The sequence below is a fragment of the Halichoerus grypus genome, chromosome 9 (genome assembly GCF_964656455.1).
Source record: "Halichoerus grypus chromosome 9, mHalGry1.hap1.1, whole genome shotgun sequence".
Lineage (NCBI taxonomy): Eukaryota > Metazoa > Chordata > Mammalia > Carnivora > Phocidae > Halichoerus > Halichoerus grypus.
Window position 1 is genome coordinate 19,701,837 of NC_135720.1, and position 27,137 is coordinate 19,728,973.

Sequence of the window (27,137 nt, forward strand, 5' to 3'; positions counted from 1 at the left end):
AAAGACAGTCTCTTCAACAAATGGTGTCGGGAAAATTGGATAGCCACATGCAGAAGAATGAAACTGGACCATTCCCTTACACCACACACAAAAATAGACTCAAAATGGTTGAAAGATCTAAATGTGAGACAGGAGTCCATCAAAATCCTAAAGGAGAACACAGGCAGCAACCTCTTCGACCTCAGCCGCAGGAACTTCTTCCTAGAAACATCGCCAAAGGCAAGGGAAGCAAGGGCAAAAATGAACTATTGGGACTTCATCAAGATAAAAAGCTTTTGCACAGCAAAAGAAACAGTCAACAAAATCAAAAGACAACTGACAGAATGGGAGAAGATATTTGCAAATGACATATCAGATAAAGGGCTAGTATCCAAAATCTACAAATACGTATTTCTTAAATAATAAGACTTGAAAGTTGAATTACTCCTTTTATCCATGGGCCGCAGAATGGATGTTTCTTAGCAGGCATGAAAACAACATTAATCTCATTGTACATCTCCAACAGAGTTCTTGGGTGACCAGGTGCATTATCAGTAAGCAGTACTATTTTGAAATAAGTCTTTTTTTCTGAGCAGTAGGTCTCAACGTTAGGCTTTAAGTATTCAGTAAACCACGTTGTAAACAGATATGCTGTCATCCAGGCTTTGCTGTTCATTTACAGAGCACAGGCAGAGTAGATTTAGTGTAGTTCTTAAGGGCCCTAGGATTTTCAGAATAATAAATGAGCCTTGGCTTCAACTTCAAGTCACCAACTACATTAGCCCCTAATAAGAGAGTCAGTTTGTCCTTTGAAGCTTTGAAGCCAGGCATTGACTTCTCTCTAGCTATGAAAGTCCTAGATGGCATCTTCTTCCAATAGAAGGCTGTTTCATCTACGTTGAAAATCTGTTGTTTAGTGTAGCAACCTTCATTGCTATCTTAGCTGGATCTTCTGGAGAACTTGCTGCAGCTTCTACATCAGCACTTACTGCTTCACCTTGCACTCTTATGATGGAGATGACTTTCCTTAAACCTCATGAACCTACCTCTGCTAGCTTCAAACTTTTCTTCTGCAGTTTTGCCACCTGCTAAGCCTTCATAGATTTGAAGAGGGTTAGGGCCTTCCTCTGGTTTAGGCCTAAGGGAATGTTATAGCTCGTTTGATCTTCTATCCGGACCACTAAAACATTCTCCATATCAGCAATAGGGCTGCTTCACCTTCTTATTATTTGTATGTTCATGGAATTAACATTTTTAATTTCCTTTAGGAATTTTTACTTTGCATTCACAACTTTGCTGTTTGACACAAGAGGCCAAGCGTTTGGCCCATCTCAGCTTTTGACATGCTCACTAACCTTAATCATTTCTAGCTTTTGATTGAAAGTAAGAGTCCACTTGCTTAAACACTTGTAGGCCATTATAGGGTTCCTAATTAGCTTAATTTTCAATATTAAGCCCTATTCCCTGTGCCTCAGGCAATAGGGAGGCCTGAGGAGAAGGAGCAAGAGAGGAGAATGGTTGGTCAGTGAGCAGTCAGAATACATACATTTATCAATTAAGTTTGCTCTTATATATATGTGGTTTGCAGTGCCCCCAAACAATGACAGTAGTAACATCAAAGACTACTGATTGCAGATCACCATAACAAATATAATGATAAAAGTCTGAAATATTATGAGAATTACCAAAATATGACACAGAGATATGAAGTGAGCAAATGCTATTGGAAAATGATGTGACAGACTTGCTCGTTGCAAGGTTGCCACAAACCTTGAATTTATAAAAAATGGAGTATCTGTGAAGTATAATAAAGTGAAATGCATTAAAATGAGGTGTGCCTGTACTTTGTTACTGAGACATTTTTTGCAATTCTGGCTCCCTTGAGTTTTTAGCTAGGTTTGCAATCCTTAAAGGAATTGACTAGAGTGAATTTTAATAACTATACAATGTGCTACATTTGGTGACGAAGGAAGAAAAAAATACACCTGCTCATCTCCTCATTAGAGAGGAATGCCAAACCCAGAAGCCCTTTAGGTCATACTCCCTAGTTACTGGGTAGTATTTCCATAAATCTCTAAAGCTGCATCTACATTTTGAAAAATTGCCTATGGTAATTTCTTGGGAATATACTTTTGCAGGAAGAAATTATTACTATGAAAAAAAGTATAAAAAGGAATGTTCAAAGCATGCTTTTTTTCATTCTTCAATGTTATTTTAAAAAGATGCAGACACCAAGCCCATCTCTAAGAGATATCAGATAAAAAGCAAAGATCCAAATTCTCCCAAATATGAAAACACACCAGACATTGGCTGTAACTACAACTAGGACTCTGGGTAAGTACCTCAGGGAAAAAGTGTAAATTTCGTTTGTGCAAATGTCAGCCTTCCACAGTATATAGTTAAAACTCTGGAATAATCATTCAATAGAAGAGGTTATTGATTTTTACTCTCTAGAATAGTTAAAGCAATAATCCTCAATTATTTTTACTATCCATCAAAATTATAAAAAGAGAAATGGGACAGGATTAGGGTTACCAAGAGTTATGGGCTTTCCAGTAGAAAGAATCTTCACACTGGAACACCCACCCTTCCCAACACTTTCACCTCCTCTGGTCAGAACAAGAAATGAGCTCATATGAAAAATAATGGTGGCCAAAAGGCAGTTGGGTGACATATCCAAAGTGCTGAAATAAGAAGCTGTTGACTAAAAATCTTATATCCAGCAAAACCGTTTTTCAAAAATTAAAGTGAAATAAAGATACTCCCAGATAAGCAAACACTGAGTAAATTCATTCCTAGAGGATGTACCTCCCCAAAATAAATAAAATAAATATTAAAGGAAATAATTTAGGCTTAAAGCAAGTTACCCAAGACAGAAATTCAAACACACATACACACACACACACACACACACACACACACACTGCATAGGTAAAGGTAGTTAAGTAATTATAAAAAATAGTATAAATGCATATTTCTTCTTCTTTCTCTACTTCAGTGATTTAAAAAGCAATTGTATAAAAGAATATGCATGTAATTTTATTTGGGGACCTATAACACAGGGAAATGGGGTTTATTTGACAACAGCACAAAAGTGGTGGGTAGGAACCAAGTTGTACCTGGTATATAAATGACACCAGAAGGTAACTTGCATCCATAGGAAAAAAAAATGTAGAGAATCTGAAATGGTAAATCAAATGGCAAATATAAAAATCCCAACGAATATATCCTTACTCTCTTTTCTCATGTCAGGTTCTATAATAGGCATAACTTATAAAGCAATAATTATGACAATGCATTACTAAGTTTTAATATTTATAAATGTAGTGTGTAACAACAGCACAAAAAGAAGAAAAAGGAAATAGAGCTATATAAAAGTAACATTTATATATCTCACTGAAATTAGGTTAGCATCAATTTGAAGTGGACTCGTAAGTTAAGATTATATGGTAAGCCCTAGAACAACCACTAAGAAAATAATTTTTAAAAATATAGTGAAAAAATGATTAAAGGAGCAACAGAGGAACAAAAAGACATGAATCATTGGGAAACAAAATATAAAATGGTAGATGTTACTCCAACTACATCAATAATTACATTATATGTGAAAGGATTAAACAATATAATCAAAAGGTAGAGGTAATAAGTCTAGATTTTAAAAAGTAAGATCAACTACATGCTGTCTACAGGATATATTTTATATACAATACAAATATGTTGAAAATGAAAGGATGGAAAGAGATATACAATGTAAACAGGAATCATTAAAAGGCAGGAGTAGCTATATGCTCATCAGGAAAAATGTAAGCTTTAAAACAAAGAGTCACTTGATATAAAGAGTAATATTTTCTAATGATAAAAGCATCAGTGTATCAGGAAAATACAGCTATTAGAAACATACATACACCTAGCAAGAGAAACTCAAAATACATGAAACAAAAACTAAGTTAAAAGGAGAAAAAGACAATTCAACAATAATATTTGGAGACTTCAACATCCCGTTTTTCATAATGGATAGAACTAGACAGAATATCAATAGGAAATAGAAGACTTTAACAATAATATGAAGAAACTAGACCTAACAGGCATTTATGGAACCTTCAGTCCAACAACAATAGAATACAAATCCCCCTTACATGCACTTGGAATATTCTCCAGGGAATAGCATATGCTACACAATAAAACAAGCCTTAATAAATGTAAAAGGACTGAAGTCACACAAAAATGTTCTTAATTATAATGAAATGAGTTTAGAAGATGAAAAGCACAATCTCTGAAATAAAAAATGCACATGATGGGATTAAGAACAGATTAGACACGGCCAAAAAGAAAAATCTGTGTACTCAGTCATAGCAATAGAAATTGTAGAAAATGAAGCAAAAAAAGAGAAGTGAAAAAAAAAAGACATATAATTTTCGTGTAGAAAAATATCAAGCAATCAAACATACATATAACTGGAGCCCAAGATAGAAAGAAAAGAAAGGCATAGATAAAAATAATATTTGAGGAAATAATAGCCAATCATTTTCCAATTTTGATTTGAAAAAACTATGAAACACATCAAGGCTTATAATCAAATTGCTGAAAATTTGTGATAAAAAGACATGCTTAAAACAATCAGAGATTAAAAATACACATTCAAGGAACAAAGAATTACAGCAGATTTTTCATCAGAAGCTACGCAAGTCAAAAAAATATAATTGATTAATATCTCTCAAATATTGGAATTAAAAAACAGCAACAATCAACCTAGAATTCTATACCAGGTAAATTTTTTTTTTAATTAAGGTAAAATAAAAACATTACAGACAAAAAGGTAAAGAAAATTTATTTCAGCAGACCAGCCTCACAAGCAATGTTAAAAGAAATTCTTCAGAGAGAAGGAAAATAATGCTGAAGAAAATGTGGATTTACACAAAGGAATGAAAAAGTAATTATATAGGTAATTATAGAAAGTAATTTTTTTCTCATTTTTAGTTTCTTAAAAAGATAATTGACTATTTAAGCAAAAATAATAGTGTATTTTACACTTTATAACAGAATTAGAAGAAAAATATATAACAATAGAACATACATCAAGAGGGACAAATAGAAATGCTATAAAGTTCTTATACTATATGTAATATGGTATAATATTCTGGGAATGCGGACATTAATAACTTAAATATATTACAAACCCCATATCAACTATTCATAAAATAATAAAGAATCATAGCTAGTAAGTCAAAGATAAAGATAAAATGGAATGCTAAAAATATTTAATTAATATACATGCATATATACACTATTGTTTTTAACAAATGGTAGGCTATTTTAATGGAGAAATGATAATCCTTTCAACAAAACAGTTCTGGAACAACTGGATATTTTTAGGTCAAAAAAAGAGTATTCACCCTTATCTCATAACATGTATGAAAATTAACTCCAAATATATAATTTAATCATATATCTAAATATAGAAGGAAACACTATAAAACTTCTACAAAAATGTTTGTGATGTTGGAGTAGGTAAAGCTATCTTTGATAGAACACAATGAACATAGGTCATAAAAGAAGAAACTGATAACTGGACTTTCAAAATTTAAACCATTCTATCATCCAACAATCCTGTTAACAAAATCAAATTTTCAGACATACTAAGAGAAAATATGTATATTATAAACGATTTGGGTCCAGAAATTATACAGAACTTTTACAACTTCATAATAAGACTAACACCCTGATAACAAGATGAACATATACGTCTACAAAAGATTTCACCAAAAAAGATATTAAAATGGCAAATAAGCACATAAAAATATTCAACATTATTAGTCATTATGAAAATGCAAATTAAAACCACAACGAGATGCCACTGCCCACCCACCAGAATAGCTAAAAGTAAAAAGACTGACAATACTATTTTGGTGAAGATGTAAAGGAATTAGAACTTTCATACACCACTGGTGGAACTGCAAAACTGTACAGCCACTTCAGAAAATAATTTGGCAGTTTCTTATAAAGAAGCTAAATTAAGTTAAATTCAAAACTGGAAATGACCCAAATGTTCATCAATAGGAGAATGGATAAGCAAACTGAAGCATATCCATGCCATAGAATGCTACTCAGCAATAAAGAAGCTACTAATATGTACAACTGCATGGGTATCTAAAAACACTTTGCCAATTAAAAGAAGTCAAACATAAAGGACTACATTCTATATGATTTCCTCTATACAACATTCTAGAAAAGGCAAAAGTGTAAATGACAGAAAGCAGATCAGTTGTTGCCTGTGTCCAGAGGTTGGAGAGGAATGCTGGCCAAAGGACATTAGGGAATGTTTTGCTGTAATGGAAATATTCTATTTCATGATTCATATAGTTATGGTGCTTACATTACTATATAGGGTTACCAAAACTCATCAAAGAAACACTTAAAATTGGTGAGTTTCAATAATGCTGATTTGAAATGTATATACTCTTCGATCCATTCCCAAACATACTGAATTAAAATCTGAAGAAGGTGGAGCCCAGGAACTGATGTTTTTATGGTTTATGATATAGAGAGACAAGCAGCTGATGAGCAACTCAGTCATCAGATCCCAATTCCACAATTAGCAAGAAACAGTAGTTCATTGTTTAGCCCCGGGCAACCCTACACTCAGAGATGACTGGACTGATTTGCCACATGTTTAAATGCTTCCTACTCTGCATCTTGATTAGTCAGAAAACTAGGACATGATTATGCTTTCACAGGGCACGTCAACAGGCCATTTTGGGCATCAGGAGAGGACAGAAATACAAGAAATAACAGAGCTGCAAATAGTGTTTATTACTATTACTAACAGTACTACTGTTAATATTATTTACTACTCTCAGATATATCTTTACTTTTGAAAGAAAATCTTGAAGGCAAATACATTTTAAGAATTAAAAAAAAAAACAGAGCTAAAGTGGCAGAATAACAGGCAGTAGAATTAAAATTCATTTCATTTTTCCTTTCAAATATGTCCTGAAAGCAATTCATTCATAGTGAATGCCACCTGGGTGCAAAGCACAGATGTAGGCATGAGAGGGTAGTGGTTCTGAAACTTAACTCATCTTCAGTCTTTAAAAAAAGAAGATCCAAAGTCCTTCACCAAGAAATTCTATTGATGGTCTGGGGTGGGATCCAAGAATCTGCATTTATAAGTGCCCCTGCTGCTTCTGTTGTACAGTCAGGTTGCAAATAGACTATCATAGGAACTACAAAAATTGTATTAAGATAAATTCCCTATTGTCTTCAATCAGCCTCAAACACAAACTAGACTAAATCATAGTGACTTCCTTTTTCATCCATTCAAATTGAGCCAGTGCCTTATAAATACAGAGGGCACCCAACATCTTTCAGTGTTTCTAGTACCGTAAAGGCAAGTAGAGACCAAGATAATAGTCTTTCAGTTTTCAGATGTCCATTATCTGAAACATGGAAATAGGTATTGGTGTAAAGAAGAGTTAATCATTAAAATACAAATCAGCCACCCAATTATTGTGAAAATCCTGAACATTTCTGTGGCTGAGATCTATGCTCAAAATACTTGTCAGTATCCTACAAATAGTGTTTATTCTCCAGAGTACTCTAAACTAAATCTCCTCTCCTTCCCTAGAACACATTTTTCAGTCTTTTTCTAACAGTGTAATCTTCCACAAAGCTCTCATTAATCTGTCTGTGGAGAAGGGACTGCCTGTCAGTAGGTTAGCAATCATTTTCTGCCCTTGGGAACCTAGAGAAGGCCAGGTTATGTATCTGTTAAGTCGGACCATCATGCATCAGAAAATGTTCATCAGCTTTGCCAGCCTCTTGATTATAATCCATTTTGGTGGAGGTCACGCTTTACTGAAAGTCCACATTTATTTTATAATATATAACATTTACAATTTTGTTTGAAGGCTGAAAACTTTAGATATTTTCCACATTTTTTTCCATAATGGAAAGATGGGATCTAAAATAATTTTTCATTAAAAAAAAAGTGTGTGAAATATAATGCCATGGTATATCATCTTGTTCAAGGGTATAAAGGTAACTTTTCCAAATATGTGTTCTTGGAAGAAAGACAAAAACATTGCCTTGTAAAAAACAAGAAACAAAAAACAGGTATTTCCTTTGTTTTAAAATGAAACTGTAGCCTCTTTCCAGATAAAGCAATTGCTCCTTTTCAGCCATTTTTAAAAATATGTGCTTAATGTTGTTTGTTGTGCTTTCAACTCAAAAACCATGGTGTCAGTGTTTTCATGGATCAAGTTTTAGAATGAATTTCTCTGCAGTGACAGATAATGGAAAGTGGGTCTAGTGGGTTAGAAGATAAGAGTTGGGAGAGATGACAGATTAAACAGCACACAGCAATAAGGGATAGGCATTTGAAATGTAAGGACCCTACACTTATAGTTTGATTGGCCAGGATATAGTAGGGAGAGGGGGCAAAATGAAAGGTTATTGACTTCATGGTCTTTATTGGATGTTTCTTTTGTATAGTGGAGAAATTTAGAAGATGAGTTCATAATCCAAATAAAGAGGGCTAGGAAATACACAGTCAAATATGGCACACCCAAGATATTTAACCAAAGGCTTATAACAAGATAGAATATAAGCCTGCTGTTAAGGGCTTCCCAAGATGAGGAAAACAGGGTGGATAATGTCAAAACCTGGCATAGGACTAAAGCCAGAAAGCTCTCATTCACCCTCTGAGAAGAGTGTGTTGTTAGGTCCCTACAGGAGATCTACCACTGACACTCAGCTACAGTTTAATAGGCAAGTAGGCATTTTATAATTAGAAAAATACAACAACCTGAGAGGCAAACAAAATGAGTTCTAATTTTACAGATGAATCCTAGAGGTAGAGGCTGACTGATGAACATCAAACTTTACCATGCTAGGTAAAACTTACTGATCCTGGAATGTGAAAGGAAAATCAAGGACCACAAAATGAAACCAGCTGCTCTATGACTCCCCAGGCTTTCTGACAAAATTATTGAATATTGACGACACCCAAATACTGTTGGGCATGATGGGAAAATCAATAAGCACATAAAACCTGTCCAACTTTGAGAAGGTTACAATTTGATATTTAGGTATCTGTATGATCTTATGGTATAGTAGTAAGCTCGAATCTTATTTCTACCACTTATTAAATTTAGGAATTTGGAATGGTTGTTTAACTTCTCTACCTTCCAAATCAACCCTTCAGGGCTGCTGTTAAGACTGGAGATATCAAATATTAATAGCCAAACACTCAATAAATGGTAGCTCTTATTATGTGCTCAAACACATAAACTATGCTCACTTTCACTTTCTTCAAATAAAGGAACAACATAAAAATTAGAACAAATTGATCAGTTAACAATTACAATTTTAATAAATAAAACAAGATTTCAGAGAACTATCACACACTTATTCCAAATTGGCTTCTATATAAGTATAGTTCCACAGATACAGACTACATGCAAAGAGAATAAGACTGTGGAGTCTCATGTTATGATAAAAAATAATCAGCTTGAAAAGAATAGCCCCTTTATTGAATTATCATTTAAAACTTTAATACTAGGAGAGAAAATGGATTCAAAGAAATAGAGAATAATTAAAAATATAAAACTTTCTTACAGAGATACTTCAGTTGACTTTCCCAAAGAAGGTAAATCTAAACAATAAGAAAGATCTCTAGAGGAGAGAGCAAACTGAAAGGAAACTAAGGGGAATGCTAGTATCTCTTAAGTAAAACAATCACAGCTTGACACAGTATAACTTAGTGATTAAGAGCATGAATTCTGAAACCAAAGTGCCTAGGTTCAAATCCCATCTCTGGCTTTACAGCACTTTTGACAACTTCTTTACTTCTCTATACATCAAAGTGGGAATAATATTAGCACCTTTCTCATAATACTGTTATGATAAGTTAATGTATACAAAGTGCTTAGAACAGTGCCTGGCATATAGGAAGGTCCAAACAAATGTGCTCATTATCATCACCATCATCACTAAAATTATAATTATAGATACGGTGAGCACAATTCTGAGAATCATGTCAAAAGAAGCAATTTCATAAAACTAAGATCGAACTTACTTTTTGCATAATGACTAATTTGTGGTTGGTTAACTTACTTGGTGACAATGTTCTGCCAATTTGTCCAAAGTCGAAGGTTTGATTTTCCTGTGGGTCTGTTGGCTACATTCCATGGCCACATTAAGACACTAATACTGACCAGCAGTATTTAACATATTCTCCTGGTTTTAATAAAGTGGTGGGTAAGAAAATGTAAATGGATTAATATAAATTCATGAATAACTTTAGAAAAAATGAATTGATAAATATGTTCCTGTTGATCATAGTTTTGTCATAGGTTGATAATTTTTGTAGAAGGTTGTCAAGTTTTGTCATAGGTTGATAATTTTTGTAGAAAAAAATAGACTCAGAGACAAAAAGTGACTTAAACAAGATCACATGATTACTCCATGCCAGAGCTAGAACTCTCAGCCCATATAGCTTTTTGTTTGGTTTTTCCATTATCCTACATTCATTAAATATAGAATGTTTTTATTATCTTTGAGAACTTCTTATTTAAAAATTCTATTTCTGTTATTATACTTTATTATGCCATTATGAAAAACTTAGCCCCAACAACAGAAGCGGGATTTTAAGGCCATGGTAAGACTTCATTATGAGAAAAATGGGAAGCCATTTTGAGGTATTGAGCACATAAAGAGTGACATTACCTGACTTAAATTTTTAAAAGATCACTTTGCCTTAAGAATAGATGATGGAGCAGTTGGGGGGGGGGGGATGTGGCAAGGGTCAATTAGGAGCATATCACAATAACCCAGGTGAGCGACGATGGTGCCTTGGACCAGGATGGCAGCAACAAGAACGGCAATAAGTTGTCAAAGTCTGGATATGTTTGGATGGTGGCACCAACAACATTTCCTTTTATGTTCATGTGAAGTGTGAGAGAAAAGAGGAGTCATGGAGGCAAGGGAATATAAATCTTTCATTCAGGAAGTTCTACTTTTTTAATTAAGTGTCTTTTGCTGCAATCTAAACCACGACTTACTTATCTTCACCTCTATGAAAAGAGGTCCATCACCATCTATACAATGCCCTCTTGGAAATCTGGCAGCAGCCAGAATCATACCATGTGCTGTGAAAGAAACCAAACAATGGCTCCTGACCTCAAAAGAGTTTATCATCATTTAGTAAATGAAACCCCTTCAAGTAGGAGGGAGATATATTTGACGACACTGCATATGTAGCTAGAAGTTGCAACTTGATGTTAAACTAAAACCCTTCTAGACATGCCTGCAGAAATGAGAAGAGAATCATGCCCACCAAATGTCCATTGCCATGAGGGACAGAGGAGAGTTTGGGATAGAATTTATCCCTCAGAAAGTGGGAGAATCAAACATCTGAAGGGAAAGCTAATTCTAGGTACGGTGTAGTGTTACTACTTGGCTTGGTTCCCTGTTTAGCTCCCTATGGACTCATATCTGAACTGATCTCTCTCCCAGGGAAGGGAGATAACTGTGAACCAAGAATAAGAAAAGGCCATTTTCCCCCAAATCCTCTAAGATATGAGAGCAACAGCCAATACCACTCTGATAGACCCTCGAAGAATATAGCCCGGAAAGGCAGAGAAGCAGCAAGTGGGGCATAGCTTTGGCATCTCGAGGGCTCCATGGGTCACTGGCAATAACCACTGGCACGGGGAAGAGCATCCTCAGAAGTTCAGGTGTTCACTGTTATGACAGTTCCCTAGAATGTGTCAGCAGGACCCAGCAGAGGTAGGGCAGAGAGAGAGAGGAAAAAAGAAGTACATATCACATGTAGCTGACCTCTTCATAAGCAAGCATATGTGAGACTCAGAAATACTTGTATGAGCTCAGCTGCACTGCAGGTAGGCAAGAGCCAGAGAAGGAAGTTCACATCGCCATCTTCATTCAATATTTAAATAATGATGATGGAATGAATCCTTTACACTCTAAATACTCACTGCAACATTTGTATAATTATATTTCACAATTAGGCAGTCTGTATATCCCAAAGCTCACATATTTGCCACATCTCTTTAAGCTCTCCAGAATCCAGGTAGATAGTGTCTTTAAGGATATTAAAGAGAATGAATTCTGAAAACACAGACAATTGTTCTTTTGAAAATGGTAAACATGAGAATATTTTTAAAACAATTACCCTTCATAAAAGCAGTCATTTTACAAAATTAATAAAAAGGGCTGAATATCTGCAGGCCACCTGTCCTGGTACATATGTTACCGACCTTATGCTGCATAACACTTCAACAATGCTGCTTACCTCCTTTTCACTCATAAAGGAAATAATATTCCTTTTTAAAATACTTGTTTTTAAGACTTGCTTTCTTAAGTGGCCTCACACAACTGCATCATGTTGAAGAAGCCAAAATGACATTTTGTGACAGTGTGCCAATTATACTTAAATTCAATAATTTTCTTAATCTTGAATTATATTTTGATCTTGATTCCATATCTCCTCATGAGAGAGTACTTCTTTGTTTCTTTATTTTTTTAGTTGGATTTATATCCTACCTTCTTCTCTAAAGTCTTTGAAGTGTCCTATACCTCCAGTACCAGATGATGATGAGATTAGTGTTACTACTACTGCAGTCATAACCACAAGTTCAAGGACAGAGGGAAAAGTCAGGAGAGGATGTCCATACCATTACTACTTAGCTTCCTAGAGAAGACAGCCAGGGTTTGAGGTATTTCAACAGGTGAAGTATAGATTTTATTCTAGCCAACAGAGGAGATGGAAAGAGAAAAAGCAATCTGGAAGATGAGTATGACAAAGTCAGGGATCAGTGGAGGCTTTCATTTAGGTAAACTCAGTAGGTTCCTTGGAAAAATTTAGCAGTTCCTTTGTGCAATATTATAAGTAGGCAAGTTAAACAAGATACCTGTTACATCAAAAACCCTATGAAAGATACAATGATACTGAAAATCTATTCCCACACAAGTACATATGATCTAGAAAGAAGAGCAGAGGTCTTGGAAGCCACCGCCTGCTATTTCAGGAGTCACATGCTGAAAGCATCCCTCAGCCATCCCATGTGTGTAAAAGCACACATTATTAAGATCTACAGCTCAGCTGCATATTTTCACTTGCATTTAGCCAGCCCTTTAAATTTTGTATCTTACTATGTATTTCCATCTTCACTGCTACCCTCCATCCACCAATACTCCATTAAGATTCTTATGTTTAGGAAGTGTGAAGACAAGCATGTGTGTGGTTTGAGGGCCAGAGGATTGGAAGGGGCCCAAAGCATATGAAAAGAATAATTCTTCAGAACAAAACAGCAACAACTTCCCACCTTTTTCTGAAGTAGTCTCATCATCTTGTCATGGACTACCCTGCTCTTGTCTAGCAGGAAAATGATGATAGCCCCACTCTCCATGATCCAGAGTTAAGGTTCAGCCCAGCAGAGCACATCTTACCCTCTTTGAAGTCAGGGAATCCAGATTTGTGAGAACAAGCATATGTGGGCCAAAGTGTGTGTGTGTGTGTGTGTGTGTGTGTGTGTGTGTGAGAGAGAGAGAGAGAGAGAGAGAGAGATTGAGATTTACCTTCCAATGAGTGAGAACTCTCCCACGACGCCCAGGCGCCTCATGGCACTCAGGAGGCCTCGGACCGTCATGCCTTCGCAGAAGCAGACCACCACTCTGGCTTTGGGAAGCCTCTCCCGGAGCTTGCGCAGAAGTCGGTCAAAACTCTTTTCCCCAGCATTGCTGTAGATTTTGTCTGAATGGGCGATGCAGAGGCCTTCCTGGGCAGCCAGCTCTTTGAAAGCATCCATTCCGCTCTCCCCATAATTCCCTGTCCAGAAACAATCAGCAGATGTTCAAGACAACCTGGCAGTGCAGCACTTACAAGCTGGAATAAAGACTCGTTAGTCACAAGGAATAGAGAGGACAGACTTGCCCAATAATTTGTAAATATAACTGGAACTGAAGGAAGATCTGGATGGATTCAAGAGAGTCATCAAATGCAATCAAACCACCAACACTGAGAAGATAATGAGAAACTATCTAACCAGGGCATCCACAGTGAAACAAGTTTTGAGAAATGAAGGACTACTGCCCTATTTTACAACAGTGACTGGTAATGGTTGTCACAGATTTTTAGCAATGTGGGAGAGATCAGCACATTGGGTAGGCGGTCAACCAGCACCATGAGAAGGCCTCTTCATTTGAGGGCTCACTTCTGCTGGCTGCCAGTCAAGAGGCAGATACTCACGGTGGTGGCAAACCCTGCGACACTTCAGGAAGAGTAAGCTAAACAAATGGAACACCTGGCCCGGCCAGAATAACCAGACAAGAAGCAGCTATGTGGTTTAGTCAAAATTCACCATCCTCTGATGAAGTGACAGGATTATGGGAGATTTTGGCCTTACGTTCTGATTTTTATTTTAATATCATTCTTACAATAAAATATACTTTAAAAAACTAAGAACACATAAAAAAATCAATGAAATAAAGTAAATATTACATTGTGCCAGCTTCCTGTTTCTCTATTTCACTGATGACTTTAGCCCCCATCTTAATGTCCTCTATACCTCTACTCTTTTCCCCAAGTTTGGGGATTTTGACACCTGTGTAGATGATTCAATACCATGTCCTCCAAGTTTCTCAACCCCCTCCAACTAATAATATTTCCAATAACCCACCTACTTCCCTGGCCACACTTTTGATCTTGTTGTCACAAATGTTTCTAATATCTCTGAATGTGGATGTCAAACATCCCACTCTCTTTATCCCCTCTTGTCTTTCAAGCTCATATATTCTACTACCCCCACGCCAAGATTTCTTCAACTTCATCACCACCTCAAACCAATTCACCTCCCCATCTTTCTTTCCATCCTTCCTCTCATTTGCCTCTTAGCCCAGCTCATATCTCATACCCTATCCTCATAATCACTCCCTTACAAATTCTTTAACTGCCTTGTGTCTTCCTGACAAAACCCCAGTGCTAGTTAAACCCAACCATTTACCTATTCCACCTCTACACCTGAGGACCTAAGTATGTCTAGAAAAAACTAAAAATCTTGATGACTGGTTAATTAAAAATTCATGAGCATTCATGCCAAAAGAGGCATTCGATAGTGCAAGGAAATTATACTACATCTCCTCCATTAATAAAATCTCCTAGTCTCTAACATGATTATTTCATCCTTACTCTTCCCTCCGTAAATCTCCAAACTTAATGACCCCACCTCTGACCCTCATCTCAGCTGGGATCCTCATTTCATATTTCAACAAAGACACAGAAATAATCAGACAAAAACTAACTCAGCCATACACCACATCTACAAAGCTTTCTTTGTTGGCACTTATTTCTCTGGCATTCCTCCTGTTGTAAATTTGAAGTGTTTCTGCCTCAGGATACAGCCAACTCCTACTCATAAACACTAGGTCTCATTGCTTTTTGTCTATTCAAGAATTTTCTCCTGCAATTGTCCCCTCTCTTTTGTAAAAATCAGTTATTTCCTTCCAATGGTGTTAATCAAAAATAAAAAATAAAAACCTTTGCACTTTTTTCCCCACTTAAGTTACTACCTCATTCTCTAGTCCTATTCATAGCAATGATAAATGTCTAGGTCAATGTGTTTGCTTCATCATCTCCCATTCTCTCCTTTACCACTCTTCCCATTACCTCAGAATCTTCTCCTGTCAAACTCTTCTCTTGTCAAGGTCACCAAAAATTTCCCTGTTGCCTATTTTTTTTTTTTTTAAAGAATTTATTTATTTGACAGAGAGAGACACAGCGAGAGAGGGAACACAAGCAGGGGGAGTGGGAGAGGGAGAAGCAGGCTTCCCGCGGAGCAGAGAGCCCGATGTGGGGCTCGATCCCAGGACGCTGGGATCATGACCTGAGCCGAAGGCAGACGCTTAACGACTGAGCCACCCAGGCGCCCCTCCCTGTTGCCTATTTCATGATCTGTTCTCTGTCTTCTTCTTCATTAACCACTCAGATGCACTCAACAGCTGACCACAGCCTCCTTGAAACACTTTATCTTCTCAGTCTCTGTGATACACCTTCTCATGGTTTAGTCACCACTCACTGACTACTCCTCAATGTATGTGCTAGATTTTCCTCTGCTCAACCTCCAATATTTTGATGCCACAACCTGATCTCGTCTTCATCTCTACTCTCACCCTAATACACTCATTCAGTCACATTCCTTCGAACACCATTTGAATATTATAGTTGAACCCCAAATATAGGTCTTCAGACTAGATTGCCCTTTAGAGCAAAAGATTAGAATATTCGATTGCATCCTTGATATATCCATTTATAGACATTTCAAACTTAACATATCTGAAACAGAATTTTTTCCCTCTCCACCTTGCAAACCCACTCTTTCCAGACATCTGCGGTTAGTAAATAATGCCATTACCCACCCCATTGCTCAATAACAAAGTTTAGGAACTCTCAATTTCTATCTTTCTCTCATGTTCCAGGTCAGTTCCACAGACTATCTCTCAAACATTTCTAAGCCAGTCTCCTCCATTTCAACCTCTGCCATCCTAAACCAAGTGTCTTGGGTCAGGTTTCCTAAAAACATAGCTGAGATGAAGATTCTTGTTCAAGTTATTTATTGAGAGAGGAGCAAGAGAATCTGTGAAGGACAGGTGGGGGATGCTAAGCAGGAATGTCATTCAGCTAGTGATTAGCTTTAGTCCCAATTCCATAAGGAAGTGCTACAGCACAAACTGTAGCACGGAGTTAGCCCCACCTTTAGGAAACAGAGCCCTCCTGTCAATCAGTCATCGGCTAAGGTCATCAACAAGGCAGGGGAGGTAGAGCCTCCGAGGCAGGGGTCAGCTGAGATTTACAAAAGCCTACTTTCACAGTAGCTGGGCGAACGGTGCACAAGGCAGATAGGGAATCTGGGCAGGCCGCTGACGGCATCCTCTATTCTAAGTAACTATCAGTTCTTGCCTAGACAACTGCCCTACCCCCTGATTGTTCTCCCTGTTTCTACTCTTGTTCCTAATGATTCATTCCACACATAACAGAGTGATCAGTTAAGATGGAAATCAGGTTATATCACACCTCTTCAAAAAGCTTCAATCACTTCCCAACACACTTGGAATGATACCAAAACTCCTTTCCCTGAACTACCAGCCTTTACGTGGACTGAGCCTTCCAACTTCCCCAACCCCATCTCTGCCCACTTCCTCTCCCCCACCTTCTCTAGACCCATAGATGTCTTTCTATTCTTGGGATACCCTAAACTCATTCATGACTCTATATTAGCTGTTTGTATCACCTAAGTGATCTGAAGTGTTTCTGCCTCAGGATACAGCCAACTCCTACTCATAAACACTAGGTCTCATTGCTTTTTGTCTATTCAAGAACTTTCTCCTGCAATTGCCCCCTCTCTTTTGTAAAAATCAGTTATTTCCTTCCAATGGTGTTAATCAAAAATAAAAAATAAAAACCTTTGCGCTTTTTTCCCCCACTTAAGTTACTACCTCATTCTCTAGTCCTATTCATAGCAATGATAAATGTCTAGGTCAATGTGTTTGCTTCATCATCTCCCATTCTCTCCTTTACCACTCTTCCCATTACCTCAGAATCTTCTCCTGTCAAACTCTTCTCTTGTCAAGGTCACCAAAAATTTCCCTGTTGCCTATTTCATGATCTGTTCTCTGTCTTCTTCTTCATTAACCACTCAGATGCACTCAACAGCTGACCACAGCCTCCTTGAAACACTTTATCCTCTCAGTCTCTGTGATACACCTTCCCATGGTTTAGTCACCACTCTAGATTGGCTAAGGTCCTCAATAAGGCAGGGGAGGTATAGCCTCCCAGGCAGGGGTCAGCTGAGATTTACAAAAGCCTACTTTCACAGTAGCTGGGCGAATGGTGCACAAGGCAGATAGGGAATCTGGGCCGATCTAAGAAGATCATCACAAAAAGATGATCTTCTACAGATGTTCTTGTCGATCTTGTCTCAATATAAATACCACCCCTTCTGAAAAACCTTTCTTGATCAGTTAGCTTCAAGTAACCCCCCAGCAAGTCCTGATCATGTCTCTTGATTTTATCTTAGAACATATGTCTGACATTTTTCTTGTTAATTTTTCTTTTCCCCCCTTGAATATAAGCTCCATGAGAACATCTTTTTATGACTTATCCAATGATGTATCCTTAATCTTTAGAATAGTTCTAGACACTAAATGCATAGTAAAAGTACATTTGTTTTAACAGCACAATAGAGAAAGGAGCAAAAGTTATAAAGAAGCAATTTAAACAAAATAAGTAAAAGTGGGCGATAAGCATATGAAAAAAAAAATTACTGAATATCATTAACTACCAAAAGAGTGCCATTAAAACCAGGTAGTTTTTTTTTTCACCTACCAGATTGCCAGAATTACAAAGATTAATAATATTTAATGCTGGCAAGACACAAATACATTTACTTTTCATGAAAGCAATTCAAACTTTTGGTAGACAATGTGGCAGTAGTTTTCAAAATTTTTTAGGTAAGCATCAGTATACAATATATATAGTATACAATATATACAGTAATAGTTAAGTCAAAATAATTGTAAAAGAATGATATCCCCCCAAAAAAGGTCTTAGGACTTAAATCTTAACATCTATAAAAGTTTTGTGGGCACTGTAATGAACCTTGTAAGATTTTCCTATATTGTTGAAAGGAAATCTTTCTCATTTCCTTTTTCATGAGATTAAATTATCAATTAATGTATTTGCCTTTTAATTTAACCACCTTCAGTGGCCTAATCCAGTCCAGTGAAGCCCAAATGGGAGCATTAATTTGTCACAAAATTCTCAGCTCCACAGACTTTGGAAACACATCATGGCTCAGACAAGAGGCAGTGACTGAGTATGAGGGAGAAAACTGGCTGGCAGTGGATGCTCATCTGTCTGCAGAAGAGTGTTTGAGAAGGACATCAGATGCCACTTTCCCACAGTAAATGCATGTTCAAGAATCTACAAGGTACACAGACATCACTCGCCAACTCTCTCAGCAAAGGCTCTATCAGTCTGTCAGAAGACGGTGTTACAAGGGCAGTAACTTTATTGCTAAAGTCCCATCCTTAGATTTCAAACACAGAAAAGTATTTTATTCCCTTATCAAAATACATACAGACTAACTGAACAAGAATGTTCTATGCATTCAAATAAGAAAATCTTTGTTTTTTTTTAAATCTAGTAAAGGCCTTAGATATAATCTGTCCAAACACTTCAGGTTACAGACAAGGAAACTGAACCACACAGGGGCAATGGCTCACCAATGGGCATGAAGCTTGTTTGTGTTAGAACTAGAGCAGTTTTAAATGACTTGAGTCCTAGGTTACTGCTCATTTTTCTTAATAGTTAAATCAATTAAATGTATATGTTTTCATAATAAATAATGTCTGCATAGGCCAACTGGTTTCATGAAATATTTGTCCCACTTTCTGTATTAATATTTTATTTGGATAGCAGCTCCTCATTATAGAAATTGATAGCCGAATATCATGCATTGGGCCATGTTTCAACTGCCCATTTTTCTCATGATGCCTAAAAGACTCCAGAGTAGCACATAAATTTCCATGAGAGCAGTTCTGATATAGGAACAACAACAATAATAACTTGTACTTTTATAAATCTTTATACTCTAAAAATTACATTCACAAACATATCTTATTTGATTCTTAGAACAGCCCTATTGTAGTCATCATATTGATAATAGTGCTAGAAACAAAGACCATAAAAAAATGGGAAGAAAACTGCCGCCAGGAAGTTTAAAATCATGTTACTTTCATTTAGTAGCAACAGAACGAATGACATGACACACACAAGTTTAAGTATCTAATAAAGGTGCTATGGGTTAGGATTCAGGAAAAGCTGCCTAAAGATGTGTCACCTGTTGGAAAGGATATAGAGAAAATGGAACCCCTGGACACTGTTGGTGGGAATACAATTTGGTACAACCATTATGAAAAACAGTATGAGGTTCTTTAAAAAAAAAAATTTAAATAGAACCATCATATGATCCAACAGACACATTACACAATACACATATATTTAAAGGAAGCAAAATCAGTATTTCAAGGAGATTATCTGCACTCTCATGTTCATGGCAGCATTATTCACAATAGTCAATATATGAAAACAACATAAGTGTCCATCAATGGATGAATGGATTAAAAAAATGTGGTCTATATTTACGATAGAATATTAGCCATAAAAAAAGAAGGAAATCCTGCCATTTGCAACAATGTAGATGAACCTGGAGGACATTATACTAAGTGAAATAAGCCAGACATAGAAAGACAAATACTGCAGGATTTTACTTATGTGTGGCATCTAAAAGAGTCAAACTCAGAGAGCCAGAGAGTGGAATGGTGGTTACCAGGGGTGAAGAGTAGAAAAAATGAGAAGATATTGGTCAAAGAGTACAAACTTTCAGTTACAAGATGAATAAGCCCTGGGGATCTAATGTACAGCATGGTGACTATATAATGATATATATTATTACACATAATAATACATAGTTAATGATATATATTATATACTTGAAATTTGCTAAGAGAATAGATATTAAACATTGTTACCATGCACACACACATAACTATGTGAGGTAATGGCAGTGTGAATTAACTTGATAGTGGTAATCCTTTCACAATGTATATGTCTATCAAACCATTACATAGTACACCTTAAATATATACAATTTTATTTGTCAATTGTACCTCAATAGCTGGGTGGGTACCTTTATTCTGGGTCTTAAAATATCAATAGATTTTCTACAAATAGAAAGAAAATTAAGGGACAGGTACTCTTTGCCTCTCTACCAGGTCATGAGCAAACAATGCCAGACTGAAACTAAAATATTCAGCACTGAGCCCATCCTCTGCCTCCCCTCCCCCTTCCATTCAGCTGTGCAGGCCTCCTCTTGCCTTTCCTGACACTGAAGCATTTATTTAGATATTTCTGTGTGCAACCCTGAAGGAAGCTGTGAATATATAAAGAACTGACTCTTAACAAAACTCTCAAAAAATAAAAGGGCCATGTAATTGTAAACACTCAGACTTGATAGAGGGCTGCATATTTTCATTCAATTAGCAAATAGTTTATTGAGCTCTCAACTTGAAAAAAATCCTGGCTCTGCACTTAGAGAGTTGCCAAGAAATACTGGACATGGGCTCTGCCTTCAATTTGATGAATATTTACTTTGTGTCTGGCACTGTGCTATGCATCTTAGCATTTCATTAATTCAACACAACTCCATCATAAAGGTTATAACTCCCTTTATACAGATGAGGACATAGAGGCTCTAACAGGTTAAGTAACTTGCCCAAGGTCATAGAGAGGAGGACCTAGGATTTAACATCTAGCTCAGAAGTTCTTGCTTATCATCATTTCATACTGCCTCCTACATGGACTTATATATAGTAGTAAGAACATGACACAAGCACACAAACTACAGCAACAATAATCAGTTATAAATGCTACATGGGAAATGAAAACACTGTAATACTAAATTACAGACTAAGAAAGCAGAAATGATCATAGAATGCCTCTTTGAAACACAGGAATGCAACTGGACTTTGAAGAATGTAAGCAAGATACTGGCATTCAGAGTGAAGGGGAGCAAATGAGCATCCACAAAAGAAGATTTTTAGAGGCAAGAAGTAAGAAGTCCCACTGGAGCAGAAGGTTCACGGTTTATAGAAGGACACTCTATACAACGGATCCCTAGTGAAGCATCTGGCATACCACTACAAGATTGCAACATGGAAATGTGCTGTATGTTGCTGTGTTGTAACAGATTTTATAACAGACTTTATCACTGTTATAATGTTGCCTAAAACCTGAAGCGTGAGAAAGGGAAGAGTGGCATCTGACAAAGCCCCTAAAATATAATAATAAAATATGTTGAAAAATCTTAATTTCTATCTTATGTGACAAAATAAACTACAGAGTAAATCAAGATTTTCTATAAAACTAAGCTTCCAAACAAAACTTATGGGGAAATTTATGAGAGAGAACAAGGGGTTTACAAAGAAATTCCCATTGTTTGGAAATCAATTTTTTTAAAGATTTTATTTATTTATTTGTCAGAGAGAGAAAGAGCACAAGCAGGGGTAGTGGCAGGCAGAGGGAGAGGCAGGCTCCACACTGAGCAGGGAGCCTGATACGGGACTCGATCCCAGGATGCTGGGATTATGACCTGAGCGGAAGGTAGACGCTTAACCAACTGAGCCACCCAGGCATCTCTTGAAAATTAATTAAAAAAAAAAAAAAACTTAAACATAATAGAACTAGATATTATTGTCTACACAGAACAAAGTTTAAAAAGGTACTGAAAACAGTGGTAAAAAAACAGATCTCAAGAGAGAAAAATAATGGCTATAACTCTGAATTTTTTAAGCTAAATATGATTTTAAAGGAGTTATATATGATTATTATCCAACCAGATGAACAGACATTCGTTCATAAAAGATTGATTTGTAGTGGTATGGTAGCTAAGTTTCATTGAGCAAGCAATCTATGGAATAAAATTGTCTTGGATTTCATAATCACCTGTGTGAACTGCCACCATGGCAAAAAGTAGGCAACGGAGACTAGTCCTTACATTGATCATTTTTTCTTCTACTCTTAAAATATTGGGGTTATATTTAAGAAACAATCTGAGCTCCGTTTAGTGGCAATGACATTTCAGCCATCATGCTGAACCAAGCTCAAGCCCTTTTATTACATCTTCATAAATTATCCTGGTCAAACAAATACATTCAATATAATTCATCCCTATATATTTATGTATCAGTTATATGAGGAAAACATTCATACAGGGAAAATATATAGATATTTCTTCACTCTCCTTAATGAAGGAATGCTTTTGCTTTTAAGATCCACCAGTATTATGGTCTAGACTTCCTTAATCCCTGCTTTATTTCACACTTACATACCTTACATACCTTCCTTGGTATTACATAGTAGTCTCAGGCTCTGGGGATAATGAAATCCCTTGGGTTGTGAGCCAGTCCCTGTCTGAGAGCTTGGAAACTGATTTCTCTGCCTTCTGGACAAATAAGATAATAACCCATTTTTAAAAGAATTATGATGAAAAAAGTTGTTTTCACAGCACCTTCTGGAAACCCACTGCAATATTCAACAACTATCACTATCAGGAAATCCTTCTTTTTGATGTAAATTTCTTACAATGAAATCTAAATGCATTCCCTCTTCATTTTTAGTGAAGAAAGATATCAGCTGGTTTGAACTTTTTTTTTTTTTTAAGTCTGGAAACACCAATTCAGTTTTCTCTTCTCCTAGAAAAATAATCCCTGCTACTGCAACCTTTCCTGGCAACCTTTTAATTTGTTTGGTTCTCCCACTTCATACCTTAAAAATGTTACGGCTCCCCTGCCTCCATCCACATACCTGCAGTCAGCATTATGGGGCTGGTCAATCAGAAGTGACTCATCACCTGCCTTAGGGGCAGTAAGGAAATTTATATGCAAGGTCAGTGCTGGAACTTCCTCACACAGAGCATTCAAAGGAAAAGGGAATCATTTTTACCAGCAATTTCCCAGCCCTACCTCTAACAATCCCAGTTTGGGCAGGTATAGTTCCAGCACCCAAGTGGAAGAAGGAAATTTACCAAAAAGTGACTGTTATCTCTATGCAATAGGATTAAGGCCAAGGAATCTTGCCCTTTTGCTACATCATGTTTTCAGGTATACATTATAGCTGAGTGAATAAGAGGATGAGTCTTGGAGGCAGATCAACCTGGTTTGAATCCTGGATCCTCAATAAGGAGATAGATAGCCTTAAAGTGTTTTCTTTAAGATTTGGTTTCTTCTTGTATAAAATGGGAATCATAATATGCATCTCAAAGACTTGTCATGATTATAAAATCATGTGTTAATGAATACAAAGTTTCCAGAACATACAAAAAGTTCAGGGAGTGGTATCTATTTTTACTTTCCATCCATGTCTCTCTCAAGTTGTAGAATCTAAAATTGGACATAAGCTTTAGCACTGACCCAAGAGCTTTAGATTCCTTTATTTCCATGTTCCTATTTATAAAACCCAAGCTCGTGATTTTTTTTTTTTTTAACTACAGTGCTTCGCTCTCCAGTCATGGTCACCTTGTTCCCAGGTTGTCCCTAGTTTATTTTTTCTACCACACTTGCACAAAGCAATTCCTTCCCTATTTTATTTTTGGTGTTTATGCAATGCATTCAAAAGTCTATGTTTGTCTATATTGAGTCTCTGTCACTGAGTCTTTAAGTTTCAGCCATAAATGCCTCATTGTATCTATTTTAGAGCTTTATGCAATAACCCAGTTTGTTGTTTCTCTCACTCAAATCCTTTATAATATGGAGAAAGAAGTTAAAAGAAGAAAAAATGTAAGTGGTATAAAAATAAAAAAAGAGATCATTATTTCCGCAGGAAAGTCACATTTTTCCATTTCAGTTTTCACATGAAGGAAACAGGTTCACAGAAGCAGCCCCCATCACACCTGTCCACTCCTCCTGCCTGTCTGGTATCATATAGATGATCAAAACTGGGAAAATTGTATATAGCAACAAGTTCAGAAAAAGTACCCCAAAATACACACCCAAACACACTAAAACTATGCATATATTTTATGATAACACACTGTTGGCAAGAGTTCATGGAAATGAGCACTCTCATATGCTACCAATGGTAGTATAAACTGTTCCCATCTTTTTGGTAGAAAATTTATAATATCGATGCTTTAAATTACATTCATATTTTTTGACTCAAAAATTTAGTTTTCAGAAATTAATTTCATTGTCCAGCAAGTTCCAGTTATAAGGATATTCATCACAGCACATAATTGGAAAACATAACAGAAACAAACCCATGCTCTACAACAGGAGATAGGTTAAATAATTATTGTGTATTTACATTAAAAACACATTCAAACATTTCCAAAGATGATGTAAATTTATGTTCAATGTCATCAAATATATTTATGTCATATTGTTAAATACAAAAAAATTAAAAATAGTATGCAAAGTGTAAATTTTTACATTTTAAAAATACAATTTTACTGTGTATTTATATTTACATATATAGAAAGTAAAGAATATGCATGAAAATATTAACAGTGGTTTTCTATAGATGGTAAAATCCTATATATGATGTTTTATTTTTATTATCTTTGTCTTCTAATTTACCTACAATAATCATACATTATTTTGTTAATAAAAATGTTTGAAATAAAAATACATAGGGTACAGTCTTCATCTGAATATCATGCCAAACATAGCTATTATGGGATATGTGGGAATTTTTCCAGAAGGGAAATGAACCTCTCATAATGACTGCATAACAATCTTTCTTCCAAAAAAAAAAAAGAAAGAAATACTAATGTCCTTAGCAAAGCTGCCCATAGACCTTATGCCATTTCCTGAGATACCTACATATTTGGATTGGGAGAGCATGTGTAATATATGCAGGTTTCCTGTTTGAAATCCTAAAATCTGAAGTGAGCTCCCCTAATTTATTAAAGAAGCAGTATTCTCTCTTTGTCTTTTTTCTTTAAGATTCAGTGAGATTTAGTTTGGGAGATACAAATTTCCTCACTTATTGGGCCTCTGCCCTAACAAAAGGTATAAAAGGCTCAGAACACCTCTCTACTGTAAATTTTCTACAAGGGCTAGACTCAGGTCTGGCCATCTCTCCTCCATACAACGAATTACTTCAGGTTGAGACCAGGGAGGTTGGCCCATTAAAGTCTCTCCCGTTTGAGCAAAGGGCTAGAAGCCATGTGAATAATGTTTAAATATTATTTGGGCATTATTTCTAATAGGAAATAAAGATGAATAAAATGTGTTTAACCACGTTCTGTGTCTTGGCATCTTGAACATTCCATCTGAAATTAAAGAAATCAAAATATAGCTTGGCCCAGGGAGGGTAAGCAACACTAATGTTACCAGATCCTAAAGCAGCGGTATGTGAAAGTTTATGAAGATCTTATTATGTCTTAATTATCTTCTTTTAGCTTCACCACACCCTTATTACCTCATTTTGCCATAATTATCTCCATTTACAAAGGAACCTAAGGCCTAGGACATACAGTAACTTATCCAAAAATTGTAAGAACTGCAATTTGAACTCAGATGTGTCTGACTCTGAAGCCTATGGCCCTTAATTACCTACCTCAGCATACTTTGTATTTCAGGCTCTAGTTGTTTCCTCCACATTATCCATTCTCCCATCCTTCCTTACTAAAAAATATTTGATTTTGTCTAGGGTGACTGTGCATAGCCAAAAGCACCTACTTTCCCATATTCCCTTGTGGCTAGAGATCCAGATGTATGACCCAGTTCCAGACAAGGAGATTTAAGGCCAGGTGAAGCTTCTGGGATAATCTGAAAAAGGTCAGATGGCAGGCCTGCTTCTTAGGCCTTTTCCCCTACTGTCTTTATTTTTTTTATTTTTTTATTTTTTTATTTGTTTCAGAGGTATAGGTCTGTGATTCAACAGTCTTACACAATTCACAGTGCTCACCCTAGCACATACCCTCCTCAATGTCTATCACCCAGCCACCCCATCCCTCCCACCACCTACCACTCTTTATTTTTTTTTAAAGATTTTTATTTGTTTATTTGACAGAGAGATAGAGAGCACAAGTAGGCAGAGCAGCAGGCAGAGGGAGAGGGAGAAGCAGGCTCTCTACTGAGCAGGGAGCCCAACATGGGGCTCAATCCCAAGACCCTGGGATCATGACTTGAGCAAAGGCAGCTGCTTAACCAACTGAGCCACCCAGGTGCCCCTTCCCTTCTGTCTTTACACCAGGGCCTGAGCCTGGAGGCACTGCAGCCATGTAGGATGGGTGAAACATGATGAGGAAGCCTACACATGAAGGCTGGAGGAGCAGAAGACAGAACAGCCCAGGGACCTGGTAGCATTACTGTGTTCCATTCTGCTCCTGCACTGCCTTTCCCTGGATGTCTTCTTGCATGAGAAAGATGAATCCCTATCTGCTAAGCCACCATTAGGATGGTTTTCTGCTATTTGCAGATGAACACATTCTTCTTGGTCCTCTATATGACATTACACTATAAAAATTCCAGGACAAGAGCCAGAAGTCTTGACTGTTTTTAACCAACTCTGACCTTGA

General features: G+C 36.5%; 1 protein-coding gene across 4 annotated transcripts in view; it reads right to left on the minus strand.

The window, feature by feature from the left end:
- The window catches only part of GRM1 (glutamate metabotropic receptor 1), a 410,234-nt gene that overhangs the window by 281,395 nt on the left and 101,702 nt on the right, over positions 1-27,137 (minus strand). For all 4 annotated transcript variants that reach the window (XM_078054607.1, XM_078054608.1, XM_078054610.1 and 1 more), the window contains exon 3: positions 13,579-13,828. In XM_078054607.1, coding sequence (XP_077910733.1) covers positions 13,579-13,828 — 250 coding nt within the window. The remainder of the gene's footprint in view (positions 1-13,578; positions 13,829-27,137) is intronic.